Source organism: Diachasmimorpha longicaudata, chromosome 3, assembly GCF_034640455.1.
Source record: "Diachasmimorpha longicaudata isolate KC_UGA_2023 chromosome 3, iyDiaLong2, whole genome shotgun sequence".
NCBI classification, from domain to species: Eukaryota; Metazoa; Arthropoda; class Insecta; order Hymenoptera; family Braconidae; genus Diachasmimorpha; species Diachasmimorpha longicaudata.
Window position 1 is genome coordinate 10,995,107 of NC_087227.1, and position 27,267 is coordinate 11,022,373.

A 27,267-nucleotide genomic window follows, 5' to 3' on the forward strand; every position below is an offset into this window, starting at 1 on the left:
ACTTTGTATTCGCACGAGAGCATTTTATTTACCAATTCAACTTTTACATTTTTCATTTTACATTGGGCCCAGTGTGATCCAAAAAATTTAGATATGTCACTGCTCCTTAATTATTCGGGGAAACGAAATATTTTGCTACTCTAATGTCGCTGGTGACCAATCGTCATCAATTAAAATTTAATTGGATGATTACTCTTTGTAATTTTAGAATTTTTTTCGTGTTAGACGCCCTTTAAAGTCCTCTTTTTCTTCTTCTACACCATATTATACTGGATGAAGTGGAGGCGTAAATTACGCATAAGTAAATAGTAGAATATCTTTCGATTGAGAGCGTAAATTACGATTCCTTGAGCGTGAAATCGCTTAGTGAAACGTACGCGACGCTTTGTTTTTATCTCAACCGTGAAATACGCCTTTTTGAAGCTTGAATTCCGATTTCGAAGACGGAACCGAACCACCAGACATCTTATTTGGGTTGAACTGCGACGTTAGAAAAAAAAAATTTCAGCGACAGTTGACTATTAATTTTTAGGATACAGTGACACTGAATAACTCATCCTGAAAATTTCCTGTTTTTCTCGCGGGAAATTCCGACAAATTTTCTTACCAGTGTAAAGGGCACCTGGAAATATAAAATAAAGGTGCAACATATACATTTCTGACATCTAGATTCCCATTTTCGAAACGATATAGCAGCCAACGTACATGACATAGGCGTTAAACCTTTCACTTACGAACCGTATGAAACTGTACCAATCACTCTGCACCGCACAGTATGTGCTCTGAGGTCACGAATTTTCCATTTTCCAACTCCCAATTTGCGAAATCCAGATTTCGATTTGGAGTCCTATCGAAAAGTGATAGATTTATCCCTTGAAGGAACGGATCGAGCAAATTCCCAAATTTTTAAATCAGCCGTCAGTGAGAGAAGATTAATTAATTTTTTTTAAAACCACACATTATCTTTTTATCGATTATTTCCGTCTCTGGGGGTTTATTCGTGACTTGTGCGAGGAGAGATTTGGGTGTAAACGAGACTTTCCCTCGTGCATTGCGCATGATAATCCTACAGGCAATCCGTGAATGAAGGAACATTCATACGCGCACCCGTCTTCCTACAACTCGAGGATAAGCTCCCCAGAATGACTTGAAAAGACATATAATAAAAGATGATGTTCTTTTCTATTTTATATTATGTAATATTTGATTAAATGACGTTGAAAAGAAGAAGCGACATGGAAAACGTACATATAGGAAGTATTTTCCGGAGGACGGCCGCTTTCGGGAGGGATTTTTCCGAATATATTTTCCGCGGGGCATTCGGTCTAGAAGTATTGCTACAGATCCATTCAGAAGCTGTATGGAGCCAACAGAATTAATAAAGAGAATGAAAAAAAATTAATGACATATAAAATAACGGTCACATTTCTGACGAATGAGTTCGTAACCCTGTTGGCTTTGTAAAAAAGATTCATTAAAAAATTATAAAAAATTCGCACATGTAATAACACGGGAATTATATTTTTCATAACAATAGTGCATTTCTTCCCATAAGACAACTATTGTACTATTGTATGGGGTGTACAAAAGACTAGAAATTTCCGTGAAAAGAAGTTAATTTACACCGCAATTTTTCATAATTATAAACTTCTTAGTTACATAATATGCAACACTGGAAATAGATTATGATTTTGAAAACGAGGATTTCGTGTCTATCTTTCGAGAAAAAAATGCGGTTTCAATGGAGATTTTAGAATTGAACCGTAAAAGTGGAAAGAGAATTTTAAAAAATTTATTCCAACTTTTTTAAGAGGTCGGTACATAAAAAACTTTATGGTAGACAGTGCAATGGTCCATTGCAATGAGTGCATATATGAGGGCATGAAGTACGTAGTTAATTTTTATCCAATAAAAAACAGCTAGAAAGAGAGGCAATTTATTTCAGGAACTATTATCACAATTGCGCAGGGAAATACTGTCTCATTTTCTGAAGTGACTCCTTATATCTTTCCATGCGTGCAATTATAATGAGAGGGTACCTGCTTGTACATAAAAAAAGTCGCTATTTGGCACTCCATAATATACTTCGAATCCATACGCGATGGGATTTTTCCATTTATATGATTCTGTCGACTTCACACTCGGGGAAAAACCCATCAATCTTGCTGCAAAATAGACCATGATTTCCGTGACAATAAAGAAAAAGATAACACGTGTGATGAGCTATTTCGCCACCCGAACAGGACATTCTTCAGGGAAAGGAAAAAAAAATGAAATAATGTTGATACGTTGCTGGTCATCAATAGTGACAGGGAAATATGAGAGAATAGAGAGAATTTTCTAATTTAGGCGGAAAAATATTCGAAATGCAGAGAAAAAGTATCACACACGGGAGTTAATGGATTGGTTGCAGATGAAGTCTCTCTTATATTTTAGCCACCTTCGTAGAGACAATTCCCTGAAAGCTTTCCCCTTTTTCTATTCATTTCTCTTTCCCATGTTATTTTTTTCCCTTGTTGTTCGCTAAGTAGTCGGAAAAAATTCATGCAACGATAGATCTCTCTTAATTTCATTTAGTTTCTTAATTAGATGGCAGCATCTGATATTAATTATCCTGAATTGATGACAAAACTTTCTACCCTAATATTTCTGGTGGTGAAGCAAGCAGTGGAAGAGGATAACAGTTGTAACATTTAACTTTTCCATGAGAAATTCGTTTGTTAATTAGAGTTGCATTCTAGAATATTGAGATTCATAATCAGAATTAATTATTTACGTGTACAATTTTTTTTTGTCCCAAAGGAGTTGACTCTTCCTTCGTGCGAATGCACTTTTCGTTGTTGTCACTTTCCGGAGAATTATTGGTGTATCATTATAATCGAAACGCTAATAAAGCCGAAAGTAATCCCTAGTAATTCATGTAGACGATTGGGTTTGGTTCATTTACATGGCCTTCGAACCGCACCAGTGATTCCAATAACCCCCACGAAATGCATAAGCCAGGGATTATGATTATCTCAGCTCAACCTCGGTGATCAGCGACGTACATTAAACGGGATCAACTAGACCCTACCGGGACGGTTAGATTACCGGCCATGGGCCACATTAGATAATCTCGATCTCAGATCCACAAGAAAACCAACCAAAATGATAACCAAAACAATAGACACAATTAATTTTACCTTAAGCCCCAAAACACGAAATCCGGATATTCTTAATTCAATAAAATATTAATTAAAGAATGAATTGGACTTCTACAGTCTCCGTAGGACTTCTTCAACGAATTTCAGTGACATGAAGATCATTAATCATTGTGTCATCATTCGCTCCTATTACTGTTACCCTCCGATAGATTTTATTTATTTCATAAGCATTTTCCGACCCCTAGATGACTGCGCTAAAATCCTAAAAGCTTGCTCCCCCTATGCTGCCATAAACGGCCTTCGGTACAGACACAGGAGCTCGTTCAAGTGCGCCCTAGGACGCAAAGTTCAGGACACGCCAGCGAGTTTATCCATTGATTGTACCTCGGACAGATAAATTTGCCCCGCCCCAAAAATCTCTACCAAAATTCATGTGGTTACGACATCAAAAGATATGTTTTTCCCTGGCATCATCTTATGCCACAATGTGTACGTTCTCGGCGAATATCGTAATCCGTTGGGTCATTGGGATAAGATAAGATTTTTATTGTTAAGGAAATTGAACGAAGTAATTACAGGGAGTCGGTGAAATCGGAGAAAATGGCAAAGATTGCAGAAATTATTAGACGGAAGAGGTAGAAGAACTAGCGAATCTATGACTACCGCAATTAAGAAAAGGACAGAAATCCTAATGATCAAGTTCAGATAGCGATGACATTTCCTGAGAGAGAGATAGAGAGAGAACTGAAGGACAAGGGAGAGGAACCATTCAATAATTGTCTCCCAATACTGATAAATGATTGCAAGTTATTGTAATGATTAGATAAATTATTTACCCCGGAAAATTATTATTCTTCACTTTCTCAGGGAAAAAATGAGCATGTCCGCTCTACGAAAATGACATCCCTATTTTCATAATGACTTAATTTACCCATGAAATGAGCGTGGGCCACAGAAATATTCATACCACTCAATAAAAGCATCCGGACTGCGCGTGGCGGGAGTTTCCGAAAATTAAGAACGAAATAGTTTCATGTGGATGTGCCTCATTAACTGTTGTTTTATTCAATAAAATAATGACCACTTTTGTTGTTTTCTGCTACGACTTAATCCGTGGATCTGGGATCAATTTTTTATTTTTAAATTGAAACGAAATTCCTGGGGATCGATTTCTTCAAGTCGAATCAGTTGCTGTCTATTTGTTGACCTAAGTTCAAATTATTAATATTCACAGTGCTTGCCATCAATATGATAAGCGTAAACAAGGGAACTAAATAGATTGTGAAATAGAGTTAACAGCCGGAAATATCCTCCCACTATGCAATGAAGTTATTTTCATTCAAGTCCTAAAAATAATTAATTTTTTTTAGATTCCTCTATCTCTCCCTCATTTAACGAAACATGATATCCGTGTTTACGTCAACAAATGTTGATCGAAAGTTACGAAAAGCCGAGTTCAGACCTTTCATTTCCATAACACTCGAATCCAAGCTGTTTGTAATTTTCCCGGGAACTTTTTCGAAATTTAAATTCTCCCGCCATGCATGATACACTCACGTAAATGGGATCCCCCGTTTTTAATACGGCCCACAGAGAGAACGAAGGGATTCATTAATCACTGCCGTGATTTCTGATTTTGATTGATCGAACGATGCTTCACTAGATTTTCAACTTGGCGTAAGTCTCCATGCTGTTCACGCCACTCCCCTAACATCCTTTTCCATTCCCCTCTCTGCACAGTTGTACCTTCATTCCAATTCGACTGCTATCCGTCTGGAAACGGTATAGATATATAGGATAGCCGGTCATAGAATGGTTGGGATGGTGAAGATTTACCACTACCCTTCGCTCGCAATCCCAAGCTTTCCGACAATTTGCCGGCAAGAGCTTATACCCTACTACAGTGTACCTGAACCCCAGCCCGTAGTTATCAAGGTACTGATTATACTTCAATTAATTAAATCGTAATCGCGGTTAATTGATGGATATTGCGGGGCCGGGGACAAGGGAAGTGTCGGAGGGAAGAAATTCAGTTTGGGTTCAGGGTCATCGATAGATTTGAAAATAATTGTCAACAATTTTTCCTCCAGGTGTGATTGCTCCTCATGGTATAAATAGTTGTGACTATGCGTTGGACTTTCTGAGCCAATACTTGGCAACGTAACTTGGTTTCATGTAATCTCTCGAGAATTGATCTACTTCTCGCCCAGTCTAGGTGCTAACATTGAAGCAAAGCTTGTACACCTCTTGCTGGGGTAATACCTTCTATTTTCGAGTCTAAGCCACCTGCCCCGGTAATCTAAAAAAAGTACCTGTTATTTCGTTAAGTCTAACAGTCGATATGGAATCAATACTCACCTGTTCAATTTCATTAGAATCGTTTAGGTCAGGATCTCCTGGTCAGCTAAGTAATGGCCCTAACCCAGTAATAATCTTTGAATTCTGCATTCAGCATCTCCAGTGTATAATCAACAGCCCATTGTGAAGCATCCGCTAATGATTTCCGCCACGGATATCTCAAACAATCTCAGCCAAACTTCGGCCTCTCTAGGATGCAAGACCGAAATTTCGGAATCCCCCATTCCCCAATTCCCCAGGATTTATTATTGAATAATTTGGAATAGTTTCTCGTAAATCCTCCTCGCATACGATATCGGCGTAATTTCCATTTATTAACGACTGTAAACGTATGGTAGTGGACGAAAGTTAGATGCAATTTAAACGAGCTTTGTTGATGTCTATGTGCTTCAGCATCTCTGGCTCTGTAGCTCGAGTGTTTCAGTATAGTTTGGCATAAATAGAATAGGCCAATGGCCGGCAAGCCACAACCGAAAGGATTGTCGTGTCTGTATTAATAATTCACATGAATGTAAATGCAGAAATTGTTAGTTGACGGATAAAAGCACAGATGACTTGGTTTTTTGCGAATGTCAAATGGCAATCGATTCCTGAGTGCATTTTCGATTTTTCTAGGGCTCCGGGAATATTGTAAAACCCATTTTTTTCGTTTTTCTTGGCAGCCAGCGAGAATCGCGTCAGTAATCCCCATAATGTTTCCATTTTCACATTAAACTTTTTTCCTGAATATTGTCTAAGATTTTTGCAGCATCATAATGTTTGGCATTCACTGTTTGCTGGAGTAAAAAACCCCATTTCATTGCAATGAAGAACAAAAAAAATTCAGTGGCCTTGGAAATGGATCTCTGGCAGACAGCCAGTGCAACATCAGCAACAGCAGTAAGTCTGGCGATATCCAAGATCGATCAAGAGAGAGAGAGAGAGAGAGAAATGTATAGTGGGGGGCCTTTCTAATAGCCCAAGTGTAGTCGGTAGGGTCTTCCTTGAAGCGTTACACGATACGTTTAGGAAGCACTAGAGGCCCCACATCCCGTATATTTGCCTCAGCAAGTCCAAGTGGTAGGGTGCCAGCTGAAGAATAAGTTGAAGACAAAAAAAATTGCCAGGAAATGATAAATAAGGAAGATCTAACGAAGCTCTCGTACCCCACTACTGCACTACATTATCCCCTCTAATTATTGATCAACATTTTATCTCGATACAAATACATATCCAGTTTCACTGTACCCTGTCGCCTTCGATAACCAGGACTTCATAAATCTAATTTAAGCTCGATATTTCTACGGAGGCATTAACCTAATGGGAATCGAATTACAATAATCGATAAACATCCATGAGAGTTGGGATATCGCAAGATTTTTTGGAAAATTACGAACAAGAATCGGCCCATTAGCAAACATGACAAGTTTCATGTACCATCTACAAGTTCATTCTGGTTCATTAGTTCCTGATTAGATTTGGGAGACCGTCTACCAGCTAGGAAGTTAGGGAAGGGTCATACCTAACTTAGGCTTTCGTTCAACAATCATTGATTCAGTTTTAGTTGATAGGTGCACATGTTGAAGTTTGAATTGCCAAGAATATCCAGCGATATAAGCCAGGCTTCGATCGTTGAAGATTTATCATCGACATTTCAAGAACAATCTATAAGCACCGGTCTATATTCACCTTCTAAACTGGGATTTCCTACTTTTTTCATCCTTTTACCAAACACTCGTTGTTTTACTTTGATGGATACAATACTTGGCTTGAAAATGGTATATCCCAGTGGTATAAAAACGCTTGATAAACAATAATCAATTGCGCATCGAGAACAGGAACTTGCAGACCTCCAGGGGAACTTTCAAACTTTTCGAATCCAATTGTATTAGAATCAAGGTCATACGCATCGATGTCAACACTAAATAATCCACCTGAATAAAATACTGAGTATTATTTTTTTTTTGAATGTCGGCGCTTTCTCTTCAACGGACAGACGGGTAGAAGAGAGAGGAAAGTCCATAACTTTGCTTACAATTTATGAACGAAAATTTTTCACTAATTGATTCTCTCTGTAGCATGGCACTAAAGCTACACGTTCAAGACTAAGACAATTCATCATCTGACTATGATGAATAGTCCTCTGATTTTCCACGGTCTTTTTCATAATTATTTATCCATGCTTCCTCTGCTTCATGTTGTTTTTCGTAATTATCCACGAGCACCTTGGTGTTTTGCACGTCTGCTTGTCCGTTCACTACCTCTTTTTTTTTCCATCTCCTCATCTTCTTCCTCTTTGCCATGGTAGGAGAGCAGGTTCGACCATCTGCTGCCAGTTCGATCGTATTTGCTGTAGGGGATGTTGAATGTGAAGCGACAGATACGAATGAAAATTAGATGAAGAGGGCCAATGGATATTTCTGATTCCCCGTCCGGTCCCTTTAAATCTAAAATTCTGATTTGAATATTTGGAGGGAAGAGTTGGGGACACTCCTGAGGCACCTTCCGGTCCTCTGAGTTTAATTAAACCTCCTGTTACTTCAGGAAAGCTTATATACCGATGAAAATCCAAATATCACACCAGTGTGTGTCCCTCTAATTGTTTTTCCTTTGGATATTTTTTTTATTCCGCATATCTAACCCTTCTCAGTCTCCAATTTAATGTGAAGGGTGCATAATTGAATTAAGTTCAATTATATTTTCCATAATTGACATTTATTTTCGATGGATTAATTGTCTTCTTGTTGATAAGAGTATTTTTAAGGGAGAATTTTTCCCCATCTTGCAGCCCTCGAATTTTTTTTTGGGTCTTATTTGGGATGACCTCAGGCCCTGTGCATGCGGCTGTAGATTTTGCATTGTACCATTGTCTGTTCTCCCATAGAACATCATGGTAAACCACAGGAAATGCATGCCGATACAGGGGATTTCTCTGTTAACAACCCCCTTGCTCATTGGAGCCTTTTCGTTAAAAAAAAAATCTGGTCCCACTTGAGATCTCATCTCATCGAACTCACACCCTTTCACACAATCAACTTGCCTCTAATACACTCGACCACCGACGTCAGTAGTTCACAATCAAAAAACGATTTAAACCGGAGAAATGAAGGGGACTTCATCGTCCAATGGGAACAACCACGGGAATTTATTGGAAACACGGGATAAAAGGTGGAAAGGGGAATTTGATTGAGTTGGACATGTCGTAGGCGTGTCTGTCTATACTCTCAACCAATTTCATACTTGTCTCTCCTCAAGTTTCCTACACCATTCCCTTCTCCTCATCTCCCATCCTTTTCCACAACCATCAACCCCCACCTTTTACACACTTCATCGAGTGGTACGAGTAATTTCTCAACATGCATTACAGTTGAATGAAGTTACAAATGTGAATCAAAGTTCAAGATTTTTTTCTGCTCATTTTATTTATTTTTTTCCGAAAATAGCTACTGCCAGACACCCTGAAATACGTCCGGACAGATTAGTTTCGAGCCAGATGCACACATGGCTGTACCGAGGATCATTCGATGCCCCTAGAATGGGAAAATATATTTTTCATATTTCCGATGATATATCCATACATCCATCCAACCCTTCTGTTTGTCCTCAGCTTCATATCGTAGGTATTAAAGCCCGAAAATTTTCTTCCTCAAAGCACTGAATACTTTTCTGTAATCATCTGATAGCAGGAGATTACGGTTATGTGCAGATCACTTGGAAAAAGAAATTATGCGAATTCATTCGGAGACTGATTACTAATTAAATTGATGGAAGTGGAAGGAGGAGAATAATTAATCGGAGCACAAGTAACGATCACATACTTTTAACGGGAGATTCTCTGCTTTTTTCACTTCGTTCTTTCCTCTACTGCAAATTTTCTTTCGTCTCGACTTTTTCTGTTTCGATTTTTTTTTTTGCAAACTTTGTCGTTCCTTTCTTGGTGTGCTGCAAATATGCGGCATTCTTTTTCCTTAGATTTTCTAGTTGAAGAATTCGAGAGTTGGAGTTTCGAGTGGATTTCAGGGATTATTTCCTAATCGCATTGATTGTTCTTGGAAAGGACGATACTCCCGGGAGTAATAAGACTCTCGTTGGATAGAATTACTTCAGTGCCATCAAAACCATTGAAAAATTCAACAAACTGTAACTGGATAACTTAGTCGACTGGACTGATGCCAATCGCCAAGGAGTTTCACTCACTTGAAATCCCTCGACAATGATTGCGAACCTAAATTTCCACCCTTCCCCTATACTTCAGAATTACGGGTAAAAAATGTCATGGTATTGTCTCTAACGGCTCACTAAATTGAATGAATTATCATGAGTGAATAACTCAGTCCTAATTTCCTCCATTTCACTATTACGCTGCGTAAATTGAATTGTGGAAATGCTGCATTTGATTTTAGAAATTTATGGAGTTGTAAATTCAACAAATCTGACGTACACTGTACGACGTAGTGCGTACGACGTTTCTGTACGTCGTATTTGTAATTTTTATTACACGTCAAATTTATCTTTGCGTGGTTGTTTATACGATGAGTGGGAAATTACTAGAAGATAAAAAAAAATTCGGTGTGAGGAAACTTGGAATTGCGCAGTAATGGGATATCCATCAGAGTCGTATACTCTCACCTGCAATTTAATGCTGATAATCTTTAAGTGAATTTAATTGAACAAAAATTTAACTGAACCGTTAGGAAATTTTCTCGGAGCCTTCGGCAATTTTTACTGAACATCTCTCTGCGTGTAATTTTCTTGTGAGGTCAGGAGTCACAAGTTTTCGGACTGATAAATGCAAACATTGAAATTGCCAACTTCTGGAGTGATGTGACGGTCACTTTGGGTGGCTTGAATCCACATATTGCTTGTGTCTGACAACGGTCCACACATGCTGTATAGGGAACACATGTGCAGTGGTGCCGTATGATTATCAACCCTTCGCAGACGGTGGCCTTGTGTTACCACGTGTCCTATATCCTCGATAACATTCAAATCTACCTATTCCTAAGGCACGGACCATTATTAAATCGTGATCCAAATGGACAATATGGAAATGACTCTATAGAATTTTTTTTACTACCGAGGGAAATTTGATACAAAAATTTTTAGGAACAAAGTGAACTCACAGGCAGCACAAAGAACCTTTTAAAAAATCCCTCTGAATTTTACTTTTGCACGCAGACATGTTTCATCACGTCCCTTTTGGATTAAAGAATTGAGTGATGCGAGGAGAGAGATTAATGACGTGAGGAATCCCCCCCATTCATTTCACCGAGAAACAGTCGAGCGAAGCAAAATCTATTCACAAAAAATAGTCGTCTCAATTTTTCCTTTTATATTCAATCCCCATGTTGCATAGTATAGTCTCCTCCGGTGAACCCTGGTTTGTTATACAGTTAAACCGGGACTTGAGCAGTCGGTTCGGGCGTCTGAACGGAGTTACAGCCGCATCTCCGCTTGAATTTCTACCCGGACGTTGTCAGCGTTATCGACTATTACAATAGAAACAACTCCTCGTCATCACTGAACGTGAAAAAAATAATATCTCGAGTTGTCTCTCAATATTCATCCCTCCATCTGCCCCACGTACTCGACGATTTCGAGAAAAACCCTTGAGAAAATTCCGTAAATCATCTCTCTTCTGCAAGAGATTTTTTCCTCTTCGTGTATTCTGAGACTGCACGTCCAACAACAAACTTCTAGGGACATTTGACAGGTAAAAATATCCCCGATGAAAATTACAGATTTTCTGTTTACCACAGTTACACCCTCTCAGTCGTGCGTTGTTGCTTCTGGTCTGTAGTCACCATGGGTACGAGTGAGGGAGGAAGAGTAGACATACCCTGAAAGTCCTCGAGACTTCCGAGACACCCCCTTCACCCCCATTCTCCTCATTCGCCCGATCCCCCTCTGACACCTCTTCACTTCCCCCCCCCCCCCCTTTTTCTCCCAACCATTGGGGTGGTGTCGTTGAGACGCCTGAAAAACATCCGGCAAAAGGAATTCTTGTGAAAGGATCCATGGGTATGCGAAAGGGTACGATGCTAGTAGTGGGGAGAAATAAAGGGATGAAATGGTCGATTGTTCAGTAGTAGGAGTGGTTGTCTGCAAATGAAAGTTGGCAAATATCTCATCAAGTGCTGCCAAATGCATACATTTCGGTGAGGCCGATGGCTTCATTCAATTAATGAATTATTCACGTTATATTTAAATGCTGGGTAAATAATTCATAATAATAATATGTGGGCCATTGTATTAAATGCTCTCTCAATTTTTCGAAATGTTTTGGCATATTTAGGAGAGCTTTCAGATAATTTTCTCGCTTATTAGATGAGTAATAATTTAAAATCAATGCGGAGAAGAGTTGGAGTTTTCTGGTCATTGATAGTTGCAGTTGGAATGATGGGCTGGGGAAAGGTCCAAGGTGTCTGATTGGCTATTCAGGTGAAGCACGAGTCTAGAGAACTGGACTTGGAGAAGTAATGGAAAGGTACATACTGAAGAGGGTTTCTGCGTACTGAATTGTTACGAAAGTCCTGGATTAGGGGTCTCTACATTGAGGCATTAGGAAAGCCCCGGATTAAGAGTCCGAGGTACTGGTAAAGTACCGAGGAGCTAATTAACCAATTCCAAAGGATTTGAAACTGGAGGATGGTAAAGCGATTTGGGTTTTTTAACTTTCCAGAATTAAATTAGAACATCGTGATTGAATATGTTGAAAATTAGAATGTCAGGGCAGACAAGAGGTCCTTCTCAAGGGAAATATTAGAATACAATGTCAGCTTCCATGAGTTTTTCCAAATTATCAAAAATTGATGGCAAATGTCTGCATTCAGTGAATCGATACATTGGAACCGGTATGACAATGGGGAGGTAATGTTTGGCGATATCTGATATGCGTGTATCTCAACAATAAAAAAAAACTTCTCACTTCTTCTCTCCATTTTTCTTCGAAAGGGAGGAGCGTAGACGCCAACGGAAACAAGAAAAAGTCACTGGTTCTGTTCCAGTAACAAGTTTTCTTTTACGAAAAATCTCCAACTATTTTACCCTCTTCTTTTCCGTTCGCCATTTATTTAATTTTTTTTTTGTAAATACATGAAGCGCTGGCAAAAACTTTACTTTTCTCTTCCCTCAATCATCTGAAATCGATCGTCTATTGTTGGTTCATCTTGTCACGCCTCAGCCAATCTCAGAAAATATTCTCATACTTTTTTTTTTTCAACCTCAGTATTTCTCCTGCGGTCATTTATTTCAGTGTTGTAATGCTTGCAAAAAGTAAGGTTACTTCTTGAATGTCTATTTTCTCCTGGAAAGACAATTCTCAGTTACATTCTCACCTTTTTCATGCTGATATCAATCAATAAGCAAGAAGAATTGATTGAGTTACAAGAAAAGCATAATCTCAGAACGGAATCTCGGATTTTTTTTTAAGTCGATAAAAGCTGCCTTGTTTGCGATATTTTTTTTATACATAAGTAAAATTATAATGCCTGTCAAATAAGCTTCTTTGACCCTTTGTATTAAACAAAATAATCACCCCTCAATAAGAACCCGACTGGAGCCTTCTTCGGCGCCCTGTTTCCGGACAATCTTTGTTTTATAGCATTTATCGTTCAAGAAATCGACTTTGTCCGGCGCCCAGTAGTCTTATTGTCTCAATTCTCTCGTTTTTTATGAGAATAAAATATTAAGTTCTACTCTGTAAGTCAAATACGACTTTAAATAATTAGCAGGCAAAGAGAAAAGTGAAGAAGTTACTGGAGCTATTATTACTTTGCCAGTTAGAACTTCAATTTGCTCTGTACTCATTTGCAGTGTCCAACGAAACGCCCCCGATTCCCCTCCACCCCCCCCCCTCCCTACCCTTTACCCCTCTTCTTGTCAACTGCTGTAATTATAGTCATTGCATCTAGAGCGTGTGCTCGTTTGCTGATATCTCAACCACTTTTTCTCAACCAACGCTGCAGAAGAGAAAAAAAATTTCCTTTCAAGCCAACGTGCTGCAATGTACGTGTGGAACATTCTCAAACAAAAAAATTACTCCTCACAAATGATATTAGATTCCTCAACCCTCCAGGGCACAGCTTTGGAAACCTAAGCAGCACTGGGTGCATTTAATAAACACATTGCTAGGCCCCAGGGAACACCTTTGGAAGGATTGATTCTTCGAAATTTGGAGAAAGCTTCAGGAACCTGGACGAAGATGAACTCGTATATCAAGAGGTATTTGATAATCCAAGAAGATTATGGACATTCAATGTCTTCGATTTTTCCCATGTCCATTATTATCCCACAGTAGAGGCTCCTGTTTATCATCAAGACTTGAATAAGTGATGAGGAAGGGTCCACATGAATGTAATTCTAGAAATTCAGTATAGAGTAGATAGGAAAAAGGAAAATTGCGAAGACGATAGTTTAAGCAAATGACATGGTACGATTATGCATTCAACCCACTAAGAAGGTACAAACTAAGGTTGTAGTTATGGAAATGACGAACTGTGGGGAATAGGCAAACCCTTCTATTACAGAAACAGGGGGCGTAACAGTCGATAATTCGCAGCACAGGGTGATATTCAATATTCACGTACTTATGGGATCACCACTGTGTTTTACTCAATACATATCCAAAACAATGAGTCATTCAAAAACTTTCACTGCAACCCATTAGTTTCTGATATTTGGAATTTATCTGAAGAAAAATAGGAGAATGAGGAACTCACGGAATGTCGGAAAGTTATAATTTCCATTGTTATTCAACCCTAGGCTTACAGGACCGAAGGTTTTCAAATATTTAACAGCGGTGGAAGTTACCACGCTTATCACTCGTAATTTTGCAAATATTTCGATAATGGGACACTGTCATGGGCTTTGAAAAGGTAGACGTCTCTCACTTGCTAATGACAGTCCACATTTATCCATCACCTTGCCATTTTAACCATAAAGTTGGTATTAAAATATCGGATTTTATTGTCTCCCACATTTATACGAAAAAAGACTCTCCATGGAGCTATTTCTGCAATCAGGAAACAATGGAATTTATCGAGCAACGTTTATTAACGGAATTCTAGGGTACTTGTAGGCATCACCATACACACACAACCCTTTACGGTTTAGATCATAAAATCCTCTCATGTCCCCCTGACGTCATTGTTAAAGCCAGATGCAGAGAATTTGACGCTCTCATAACCGAGGTTGATGATGCAAACCTACAATCCTTCCTCCTCTATCCCCAGCAAATCCACTCCCCTTCGATCCTCATCGTCGCCCTCACGGAATAAATTATACCATATCGGTTTCGCATTTTCATTAACATTTGAAAGCCTCGAGTGTTTATGCCAGCACCATAGACCATCACGTAATAAAAATGCATCTGTAGTAAAAAAATTAAGATTTGCACACTTGGATTGCAAAATTATAAATGGAATTATAAAAAAATCTAGAAGAACTATTCTTGACAAGTATTGTTTTTTTTTCCATTGCCTTCAAACCTATCGTATTTTCACTCATTGTAATCCTCTATTTATCTACTATCACGTCGCCCTTTTTATGGATTCCTGTTTCCATTGTCTGTTGCAGTGATTTAAGACCGGCAAGTTTGGAAAAGGGCCAGGAGACATTACGTCTTCGAGTGTATGCGTGCTATGCCTGGGGATGTCCACTATTCGTTGCTGGACTCGCTGCTCTACTCGATCATCTACCAGCTCAGGATAACTATACATTTTTACGTCCAAGATTTGGCGAGAAACAGTGCTGGTTTTATGGTAAGCATAAATGAAATGAATTCAAATGTAGTTTATGGGGTGGTCTAAAACCTTGAATTGTTGTCATTTCAACACATCCCTTGATCAAGAGACAAAGGGAGTAAGATATCAAGACAGTATATTTAATCGGTTATGAAGAAAAAAGCTCATAAAATATATAATGGTGGCAGGACAATGAGACAAAGAATAGTGATTTCTGAAAATATACTTTTACTTGTATTATTCGAGTGGAAATTCCGCTTCGATTGTTCGATTAAATACTCCGTTAGATGACAAGAGAAAAATCATTCAACGCATCAATTCAACTGTGACTATATCCTCACACCTTGAGTTTGAAGTTTTTTTTTTCAAATTCAATCACAGTACACTATTCTGTTCCAAAGTAAATGTTATGATAAATTTTATTTCTGTCACAGTTACCAAACGTACCATTCAATTCGCAATAAATTGACTGTTCAATCAGGTTGATAAATTGATAGAAAAAAACTCGTCAATTTGATAACTCCCGTCAGACGATGAAGAGGATGCGATGAAAAATGTTAAGGACACGTTTGTAAACACGTGCAAGCTATGAATAATGGCACAAATCTGCTGGGTATTGGGGGGTGAAGGAATAATATTCCCAAGTTTAATTCAAATCCATTTGTGAGGTTTTGCCATTCCATAATTCAGCTAGGCGTTTCATTACGCGTGAAGAGTATGCATACTTCATCTCCCTCTCCCTGTCGCCCTTTACCATCCACCCGGATCGCCCCTAGAGAGCTTGTCCGAACACGTTCGAGAGACTACCTGCATCGTTCAATCAAAATAATTGCATTAAACTGTATTTTGAGGAGGGTGAGAGTGAAGGGGTTCGAGAGACCAGGTAGTACCACTTAGGCCGTCCGATAATCCGAAATAAATTGCTCGGAAATTCTCCATCTCCTTTCCACCTAACTACTCACCCCTCAGATAGTCATAGCCCAAGGATAATTTATAATTTCCCTAACGATCACTCCCACTACCGCAAACTCCCTTATTTACGCGTTTATTGCAGTGAAATAAGTGACTGGATTTTTATTCTAAGGGAAAAATACACTTTGGAAATCAAGGGAGGCTAATTTTTGGGATAATTTTCGTGTAGTTCTCTGTAACTCTTGACAATTAGGATGCTCCGAAGCTTGTGCTTCAATGTTGATCTATTAGAGGGGCCTATATTGGTAATGCCACGAAACGAGACACGACGAGAATGACAATTTTCCCCTCTATCGAAATCTCTAAATCGCAGGGTATGATGCACTACACGAGTTGTCTCTATAAATAACAGAAAAAAAAAATCTCCCTGAGCCATGAATTATCGTAATGAGTCGTAACTTTACAATTGTCCTTCCTCAAATGAAAACTCATCCATTAGTGGGATTGATTCTCGCGTCTAGACATCAGTGTCCCCAAGTATGGGTTATGGAAATCACAGTATAGGTAGGTGACGGGGGAGGATTGTACTGCTAATCGAGTTTAACCGTGAAGACCATAAAGTATCGGGTAGCCCACGGGATACCGGGCCCACTGGAACATAATTCACTTATGTTTGTTATGGGTTGCCATGGGAAGTGAGATATAACCAGTGCCACTGGCCGAAACAGCTATTGTTGGCATTACGCCAAAAACTAAACGACTAACCCTCCTCCTCACCTTTACTCTCCCTCCCCGTCCCCCCTCTCCCTTTACTTTCTCCCATCGCCGGGGAAAATCCCGATACTGAGTGCAGAGAAGTTGGGGAGGGTTGGGGATGGCATTTTGTCCAACAACCTGATGGTCCAAACGTGAAACTATCAACAAGGCGGGAACGAAGAAGCATTATAGATCACAAACTTCTGGTGCCTAATGGAAATTCACAGCCTCTCAGGTCTTATAGATTTCAAATTGCAAAAGTATATCCGGAAAACGCTTCAAATTTTTTTTAAGTGATTTTTTTTGTCTGGTATCACTGGAAAGGAAAATAATTGGCCAAAAGGTGTTCTTGTTGGTCAAACACTAATGGCAAAAGCATCTGTGAGCTAGAGTCTCCTCATGACACCTCCAAAGGCTCCAGAACTTGGTCAACGTCGTTTATCAATGAATGTGGAGATTGTTATTCACCATTTAAGATAACATTTTTCATGAATATGCGATGTTTAACCCTCAACCATTTTTGTCCAGTTCACTGAAAATAGAATGAGGGTGGAGAACAGGGAGAGAGATGATATAGCAGCAATCTGCCATGAGCAATGGATAGTGCAGGAAGGGTGGGCTTTTCCTGCTGTTTTAAAAAGAATGGGAGGGACGGAGAAAAAGCAGTGAGACCACAAACAAACCCATAAATAAACTAACCCATCTCGTTATGCAAGCATGCCGAGAGTCAATGTGTGGACCAGTCAGAAAGTCGAATTTCCAAAAAATCAAATCATTCAATCTCCAGATATCTATCTTTTATCGAATGAAAGCGAGACGTTATCTGGGATGTGCCATGCAACCGGGGGTGGCTAAGCACCCTTACAGGAGGGCAACAAAAAAAAATATCAGAAATGAAAATAAGTTGTGAGGTCTACAATTGAGTGGAAAAATGCGGTCGTCGATTAAATCAGTTCTTTGGATTAATTACTCTCCTTAGAAGATATTTATCTGTAGTCATTCAACTGGGACACAGGGTATCAAGAATAATAACTTCCAATTTGCTCCAATTGCTATCTCGGGTTTACCCAAGAAAGATTTCTGGAAAAATTGCCAAATTGGTTATCGAAAATAGGGGTCCTCACTTGGCTAATGATAACATTGAACCCTCCTCAATGACGATATCGACAACTTAATCCTAGATAAGCATAAGCGTCAGGGCTTTCCGCTGGCGATCCGGTTATCTTTTACTGCGTCTCTGATGTTATCATAAAGGAACTGAAACCCCAGTCCATGCGCTCAAATTGACTTTACGTATATAAGGCGAAAAAAACAATTCAAGTGGTAATTTAGTTTAATTTATTTTATTTTATTTTATTTACGAGATGCAGTGGTTATTGTTTCGAGTAAAAAATTCCTCCTCGATGTGAACTTTGGGAATCGCAATGTTACCGGGAATTTGTTAAGGCAGGGCAATAATCATCGTAATCTATTGATTGTAGGTATCTGGTAACATGCCGGATTATTATTGTCTAAAATAACCGGCCATGATATCCGGCTCACGAAACCCCGGGGAAATAGATAAATCGGGAGGTATTCATTGAGCCATATTCAAGAACGTGGTGCGAATACGTTTATTATTGAATCCGCGGTGAAAAATCCCTGAGGTCTTGACGAGGATTTAAATTTAGATATCGTATCATTCGTTTCGATGATTTCAATCTGCAAAAATTGATCTACGTGGTATCACTGAATTCCATACCAATTTTTTGAAATTAAATGTATTTATACGGAATGATATTAAGATTTATGCTCCCCTAATAAATTATGGGGAAGAAAAATTAATTGCCACATAAGATGCTAACGTCTCTTCTTTGTTTGCAGGTGACACCGAAATATTGGCATATTTTCATGGACCAATAGGGGTACTACTTGCCATAAACGTCATGTTCTTCATAGCAACGGCACGAGAATTAACTTGCGGATTGTGGAAAGGGGAGTTTGTCAAAAGTACAACTGAAAGGTAACGATCCAGTTAGATATTTTCATAACATAAGACGTGCATACAAAATCACTGAGCCATAAAAGTTGATTCATTAGTTCTGAAAACAAGTAGTTCCAGCAATTTTCGATTTATTAAAGGAAAGGTGTAGGTTTGGGGCAGACACACCCACTACCCCCAATCTCACATCTACAATGATTCATACACGTGCCATAAGACACGTGTCTCAATCATTATGGGGATCATGCACCGAAATTACCATTATTTTTACTCTCTCACGACAAGTGGGATAGAATATGAATTTTTCGAAAAGAAAGAAATGTGCAGGACATTTTTACTTTATTGAGCAATAACTCCTCGGCAAAATGCCAGAGAACAAATTGCGTTGAGCATCTCTTTTTCAAATAACGGCACCAGATACCTTCGTGATATGTAAGATGGATTTGAGGACAGTCTGTAATCGTAGAAAAAAAAATAGTAGACATGTTTTTCCACTTGCGGAAAGATTTTCTGCTTTAGTTGCTGAGCGTCAATTCCATTAGGCACCTCTTCTTTCCAATCGTAAGAATTTCCGCGACGTAACTGCTTGCCCACACAGAAGAGGATAAGAAATCATAGTATTTTCCTTTATTTTATTTTTTTATATTTCTTCTCCCATGCCAGTTTGCTTGCTCCTTCGATTTCATGAGCTGCCAAGTGGAAATCTGTCTTTCGCCTTTCCACCCGCGAAGACGTTTCAGACACACGTACCAACAGTTTCGCTTCCTTGCACTTTATTCCAATTTCACAGTAGGGTTCAGGCCTTTTTTTTTACAACAATTCATCTTATTTCGTTCTTTTCCACGAGTCGTCGTCATTTTTACGTACCAAGGCTAAACGATAAAAATATTTTCATCTTTCAATTTATATTTCTTCCTCTGTCTTCTTATTTTAATTCTATTTGTGAACTGTCAATACGGAGATAAAGTGGTTTATCTAACGTATTTCAAACACGGTACGAAGAAAATTTCAATTTGTGTAGAGTAAATCTGGATGTAGTGACTGTGGATCTTACCCACTGCTGGATTGACAGGCCAGGATAGGTTTTAGGCATTTCTATAATAGGGGCATTCCGTCACATAAACAATAATGACACGGTAATTCATTTACAAGTAATTATTTGTCATTTCAGAGCTGCACTTGGGCGTGTTTGCCTGAAACTCGTATTTGTAATGGGCGTGACATGGATAGCTGATGTCATCTCATGGGCTGTCGGTGGTCCAGATTACATGTGGTATTTCACTGATCTTATTAACGCACTCCAAGGGTTGTTTATCTTTATTGTCGTTGGATGGCAGCCACAGGTACGTGCTGGTCTTAAGAGGCTATTCAGTAGAAATCCACGTACTAATGCCGGAAGACAGGGTAACGGACTCAGTACTACTAGTCACGGAATGCCAAGCATGGGAGACAGCGTGACGCAAAATCCAAGTACCAAGACTGCACCGTTGGAGACCATCTGTTAGGTCGGATAAAAAATAGTATTTTTTTTTCCAACAAAGAATTTTTTTTTTCCATATTCATACGTTTCAGGGGAGTCCTCAGTCCTTCCCATGGACATACGAGGACGAAACAGTAATTTACATATTGATCCAAAGAAACGCATCCGTATGACAATAATTTATTTTTCATTGACTCCGATCAAATTCAAATAGCTCTTTCCTCTTTTATACGATTTTTTAAATAGTAGATACGGATAGAGAAGCGAAGAGTCTCTTGGAAAGTACACATTTTCATAAAACAAAAATGTTTTTTATTTGCAATTACAAAAAATGAGGCAGTATTGAACAAAGTTGAGTGTCAAAGCGAGAGCACAAAGACAATTCATGACAATATAAGGAAAGAGATGGTGAAAAAGTAATGCGAAATTAAGGTAAGAGAAGAATAAATGACAAATGCCTTCAGAAAATGCCTTTGTGATTTGGTATGTTTTTACCTGATGGTAAATTCAATTGTGAATAAAAATTTTACCGGGTGAGTTGCACAGCGAGAAGAAAGGAAGAAGGAGAAGATCAGTTGGTAATCCCTTGTAAGACAATATGAATTAATTCTCAATTTTTATACCTGTAGAGTTTAACTATTTAATATGTGATTTTTGATAGGGTAGAATGAGGAGACATAAATTATTTTATTAAAAAGAAGTTGGGGATTTGTCATGTTTCCTCATCTTTTGATTTCAAAGCCATGCCCCCCCCCCTCTCCCAAACGTTTCCTCTGTTCAAAAACGTTTGAAAAACTATTTAAAAGATTGTGAATTTAATGAATAACGATATTTGGAACGCTCTGAAATAGATCATGAGCTTGTAACATCTGATCTGCGATAAATCCATTCAAACATAACTGATATTCACTGGATTAATATGAATTATTTAGAGCACAGATCGCAATATGTCTTACTATTCGGCTAACTGATTGGTGGCAGAAATGCCAGGGTAAAGCCACTTTACTGCACTCCTATGAGATGAGGCTACATGCGATTTCAAGCCCCTACTCTACGGAATAAATAGTGGCTTATCTTTTATTTTATGAAAGAGAATTTCCAGTTAAAATAATATTCTGAAATGTCTGTTCTGAAACTTTGACAGTTTTTATTTAAAATAATTGGTGATGATCGTCGATGATAGGTTCAAATGAAAATCATCTTGTTTTGGAATTCTGAAACAGCGGAAAATACAGAGATAGTACAAAGATAGTTACAATAAACATGAGCTAAGTATCACTCGACGATCTCCATAAAACTGATGTAAAATGTAGAGCGTTACAGTACAAGATGTACTGATTTTTTCCATGTACATGCGATTCGAAGGCGTAAATTAGCCTCTTCACACTTAGGTGAATGATTACTATGCATATGAGTGATGAAAATCACATCTGAAATTAACTATTCGAGTAGGTGGTTTATACTATGCCATCTTGAAAGAGCAACTTTAGGGCAGATCAAATTTAAGAGGGACTTTTACTCCTCGTATACGATGAAATGAGTGTATCTTCGTCCTGTCTCCTCTACATGTCTAGGTCCCTGTCCGCGATGTTAAATTAATTAACCCCTTAAGTAGGGCGACCGTATCGCGCGGTAGGTCCTCATCGGCCAACGACTGCCCATCAACTTAAATTCACTCCTCAACACACGGTATCGAACACTAAGCAAAAAATTATCCGCCAAGAATTTGTCTACTTGTCCAATAGATGAGGGCCATCGGGTCATGTAATAAACGAGTTCTCCAATGAATTCATACGATTTTTGCATTAATATATTTTTGAAATGACGTTAAAATCTTATTAAATGAATTCATTCAATTTTACTTCATTTGAGAAATCGATTTCATGCCATAAAAAAAAATCCTAGTCTTTGGAACGAGTACAAAATTTCTTGACAAAAAATGTTTTTCGTAATGCATATTTCACTCTTAAAATTTTTTAACCAGCTCCTTGATTTAAGTAAAGAATTGTTAACATCCTGATTTATCATTGAAAATATAACATTGGATGATCCTCAGTTCCTGTCGAGTCGAATAAATTGTGATAAAATTATTGGAACACATCCATTTCTCAAGAATTCTTTATTACGCAGGAAAATAAATTTGTTCTTTGCTTTATCGAAGCTTATTCTCATTATGTAAATAAAAATCTCATTTTTACAAATTCATTACTTGAATAATCGTCGATGGAACAAGTATTATTAATTCATTATTTAATTTTCAGTCTAAAATTAAACATTATTTCAATAAGTATTTATTTTGATGCAGTCAATCTTCTGTTTTACGTATTTAATTAAGATAGTTTGCCAGTATACATATTAGTATAAACGTATTTGCACTTGTTTGTTGCAAATAAGAAAAACTGTTGAAAGAAATTTTTTGCGATGTTTTTGTTTCTATAAGATGACAACGGTAGGAAGGATGGTATTCAGGAGGCTTTTATACGTATACAACAAAATAGGTACCTATACTCAAAGCAGAAATAAAAGCGCATTAAGTAATGGATGATAATTGTAGAAAGATTCGATTGCATCAAGCCCTCTTGGCCATTTTAATCACCTGGGTAACGTCACCGGTATTCCATATCCGTGGATTACTGATTTTAAAAACTCATCGCAAAGTGTTAACATATATATTATTCAACAATCCCATTGTACTGATCACAAATTGTGTGCACATGTACAACTATTTACTTGCTTGAAATATCCGGATTCTTTAAAGGTATTTCATAGATTAACTGAGAATCTAGCTAACGGGGGCTGATGCAATTGTCCTTGAAAGGTAAATGAATGGAAATACATAATGGAAATCCGTGAGGATAAAGTTTAAATTGTAATGATAGTATTAACACAAGTAGGATCCGGCCAGATTACGTTTTATTACTGGATGGGAGAATGCTAGAAAATTTGTATACGTCATTCCTCGATTCTGTATTGTGACAGTATTTCTATTGTACTAACGATTTAATAAAGTACTCAGTACAACAAATTCAATACATATTTGATATGTGTGTGTGTGGGTGTGGAAATCCCCTCAAAGATACAACAAGCATAGTGAACATAGTGAAAATGGTGAGTCGATGTAGCAAACAGCGGTAGAATAAACAAATCATTTTGCTAAATGTTAGAATTTGTTTTTCAGTTTGCTCACATCCTAATTTATTATGTACTCACCCTGGGAATCAATTGTACCCGCGACAGAGAAGTAGTGGATGTATGTGTTAGTGAGTGCAATGAGGAATGCATTATGTACCCCCAACTGACAGACATAAGGTGACAAAGAGAGAGAGAGGGAGAGAGGCCAGTCAAGATAATTCGAAGGGAAAAATGGGTCGGACCGACGATGGCAATCGTTTTCGGCTCATCTTTTGTTGCAGCAAAATATTTCAGGAATTTTGTGTGAGTATCGAGAACTTCACTAAAAAAACTTGAAAAAAATTAAATTGGATTTTTATATGCAAAATACTATAGGCGTGAAGGACAGGAAAACCCTTTGACGTGGAATACGTGAATTCTAATGTTACTGGTTTATATGAGGCATTGGTAATAAACCAATAATCCTCATCCCCTCGGAAGTGACCGGGTATTTTTCAGCAGGTTGGGGCGCTTAAAAAGGGCAGTGTCTAGACACACGCTATGTGGTAATTACCATGCATCCAAGGTAACGGTTTCCATGCATCTAAAGTTTTTTGTGTTGTGCATCCATGGCTTTTGATTATTAGAGATTTTGGGAGATTTTTTTTTCGTGAGGGACCAACTCGATAAACCGATGTTTACAGTAGAAATATTCGCAATTAAATTGTCCCTTCGAATGGCGGAAGACCTGCTTCGCGAAAAACACTTAACAATGACTATAAAAAATAGAAACAAACATAAAAATACGTAGATTCCTGGCGCTGCAATAATTTCGTCTTTATCGATTGCTGCCTTGAAACGTTGCAGTCGATATTTTACCAAAATTTGAACAACTCGATTCCCTGATAATTCACAAGTTACTCGGGAATTACTACATTTGCAGCCATTGACTTCTCCATCCACGAGCGCTAGTGGAATCAATCAGTTGCTCACAAAGAAATATCGAAAGTATTATAAAGTATTTTTCCAATGACCTAAAATTGATCTTCGGTAGCAGAAGCGAATGATTTTCAAACAAATAAAATTTCCACTTTTCAAATGTTTTTCAAGCACTGAGTAGCTCAGTGATTTATTTTAAAAAACAGACAGGTGCGAATATTTACCTCAATGAAATACTTTCATCAGATTGAAAGGAAAACCGCAAGGCCACATCTTCCAACGGAAGCGATAAGATATTGACATTCGCTTGTACTATTTAACAGTTGTTTGCCGCTCCGTAAAGCATTAGAGACGCTCTCTTAATGTCCTACATATCTATATAAAGTGACAAGTCCTAGAACATCGTACAACGTTGGGGAACTATTCTCGGTGATCAAAATACGAGGACTTGAATTTCTAAGAATATTTTTTTATGTTAATTTAAAAAAATGGCTACTGCTGCGAGTTCATTATCATCGGAATCCTTGAAAATATCTCAGCGACAACTTCATATACCTTCACTGCAGGAAATCAAGAATGGTTACGTATTGTTGAGGTTAACAGTGATTTTTTAGAAGATTATTTATCAATACGTTAACGTACTTTGTGTTTTTCGAACGCAGTTGTCACACCAGCGTTGGCTGAAAACTTTAACGAAGTCATCGTGGAGGTTGTCGACTGTCCGGACTTGACCCAGCAACCGTTTACACTCGCTGCTCCAGGTGACAATTTTAATGATAAGGGAAAAATATAAAAAGTGAAAATGCCATTCTGAGTGATGACCTTATCAACTATTCAAATTTTAGCGGGATGAAGGATTAGGGGTGGCGAGGGGGAAAGAGTATTGGTTGAATCAGAAAATGCAGTGGAAGTGTGACCGATAACCTTTCGGATATCGTTATCTCTTAGAATGAGAAAAAGCTAATTTTAATGTGTCAGAGGTACAATAACTCATATCTTGAAAATGATAGGAGTCGAGTGATTTATTTACCACATTCTCGGTGGGAAATTTCCGTACAATTGACACACCCTGTTTAATATAAATTACTCAATATTTTTAATATTTGTAAACGAATACTCCCAGGGGCCACACAATTTCACCTTGAATGTACGATTCAGCTGACGAAGCTTAAACTTGAGTAGCTTGTCCTCTTTCTCTGCTGTTAAATGGCTCTCAATCGCAGTCGAGAATTTGTAGCTTGATAACTAATTAATTTTTGATCCTCTAAAGATATATTTCAGGGTATCACACGCCCAAGTAAAAGTCTCTGTGGAGCTGGTCATGAGCGATATTTTTCGGTAGTAATTTGAACTTTTTGGAAGGGCCGGTGACCCTCCCCGGACGAGGAAAAGTAAATAGCAACATGAAAAAACCTTCTTTGGCAAATTTAACTATCGAAACCAATTTTTCTATCCTTTGAAAATGTATTTTTGTGCATGTAATGAACTTGATACTCGTGTTCAAGGTCTTGGAGGTTCAAAAAAAATTTTCGAGGTGGGGGGACCTTCGTTTTTACTTCCAACTGTCCAACGAGACAAAGTTTATGATTTGAAATCAATTTTAAATCGCATCGATGATGGAAAACAGGAGAAGAAGCTACTTGTCATTGGCGCTGGAGCTGGACCATGGCCGAGACTCTCCAGGAATTGTGAAGTGAGTTCAAGAAGAGAGATGATCTCAAGAAGTCTATCACCAAATAAACCCTATTCATGAATTCTTATGCCTTTGATTAATAAATCGATTTCTCCAAAATGAAACTATCTAGATGATGATGAACGTTGTCGTGTCTCCCAACGACATTAAAAATGAGACCCGAGTATCTTGGGTTGGGCCCAACGAAGAGTGCATTCTTGAGGAGGGCCTAGGTGACGATACAAGGTTCGCTCTATTGGCGAATCTCTATGTCAGTGAAGGAAAACCAGAGAAGGTATTGAAAGTTCATGCGAAAAAGAGAACTGGAAAATTGGACTTCATTGCTACGATGCAGAGAGCCCTTGAGGCTCATTACAAAGACAAACTTGTTGGTAAGATCTTGTTTATAAAATCTTATGAAAGAAGCGATCCAAATATTAACCGCTGAACATGGACTGTACACGGAGAAATTTTTCAGGATTAGGGGGAACTTTCCTCCTGAAACAAGGGAAAGTTAAGCAACACGTGATGCGAGATTTCTCCGCTGTTCCCTTGACAACAGAGAACGCCCTAAACAATTGGTTGAAGTTTTATGACATGTCGGCTCCTCTGGTTGCAGTTGGGACTTTTGTCTCGGCAGAAACCGACCTTGATCTTCGCGTTCAGCATTTTCACAGTTTCAGTCATCACGGTGAAGGTGGTCATTACCACATCGATACAACTCCAGACATTGTGGAATATTTAGGCTATTTTAGCGTAGCTGAGTCACTGTATAGAATTGATCAGCCGACAGTTCCTCTAAGTTTTGGAAAAGACTAAGATTTTTGACGATATTGTCATGAACCAAGGAAAGCTGAGTACCTGAAGCAGGATTTTTCTATAAATGGACATTATTTGTTTTTGATTTTTAAATGTTCTCAATATATTCTGTTATAACAGCACGTAACTGCGAAAATGTTTTTTTTAATATGTAATACTAAATCCGCTGTCACAACCATTATTCTAAATTCTGATGGAGAATGATTACACAATTGGAAACCGCCTTGGGAAGTTCAGTCAGCAATACCGTTGTCGATAACTTGACATCGCATTCGACTTCATCGATAATATAGGGTTATTTACACAACTGTTTCTGTAGGTCACCAACAGAACGCCTTAGCTTGAGTCACACAAAGAGCGCTACATGCCGATAC

The 27,267-nt window shown here is 38.3% G+C and overlaps 2 protein-coding genes across 2 annotated transcripts in view; both read left to right on the top strand.

The window, feature by feature from the left end:
• LOC135160979 (probable G-protein coupled receptor Mth-like 1) overlaps positions 1 to 23,377 on the top strand; it is a 42,474-nt gene extending 19,097 nt beyond the window's left edge. The window contains exons 5-7 of the mRNA XM_064118193.1: positions 15,057 to 15,241; positions 18,755 to 18,893; positions 20,044 to 23,377. Coding sequence (XP_063974263.1) covers positions 15,057 to 15,241; positions 18,755 to 18,893; positions 20,044 to 20,377 — 658 coding nt within the window. The 3' untranslated portion in view covers positions 20,378 to 23,377. The remainder of the gene's footprint in view (positions 1 to 15,056; positions 15,242 to 18,754; positions 18,894 to 20,043) is intronic.
• Positions 23,378 to 24,673: 1,296 nt separating this feature from the next.
• LOC135160980 (ester hydrolase C11orf54 homolog) lies at positions 24,674 to 27,015 on the top strand. Its single transcript, XM_064118194.1, has 5 exons — positions 24,674 to 24,981; positions 25,065 to 25,163; positions 25,908 to 26,095; positions 26,208 to 26,466; positions 26,553 to 27,015. The coding sequence occupies exons 1-5, from the start codon at positions 24,891 to 24,893 to the stop codon at positions 26,891 to 26,893; spliced, it is 978 nt and encodes a 325-aa protein (XP_063974264.1). The 5' UTR covers positions 24,674 to 24,890; the 3' UTR covers positions 26,894 to 27,015.
• Positions 27,016 to 27,267: the final 252 nt, after the last annotated feature.

What these genes read in the sequence shown, in the direction of transcription:
- LOC135160980 (XM_064118194.1), top strand. Translation starts at nt 24,891, where the DNA reads ATGGCTACTGCTGCGAGTTCATTATCATCGGAATCCTTGAAAATATCT. An exon ending in GTTTACACTCGCTGCTCCAG is followed by an intron (nt 25,164 to 25,907) that starts GTGACAATTTTA and finishes CTCGTGTTCAAG; the next exon opens with GTCTTGGAGGTTCAAAAAAA. An exon ending in GACTCTCCAGGAATTGTGAA is followed by an intron (nt 26,096 to 26,207) that starts GTGAGTTCAAGA and finishes GAAACTATCTAG; the next exon opens with ATGATGATGAACGTTGTCGT.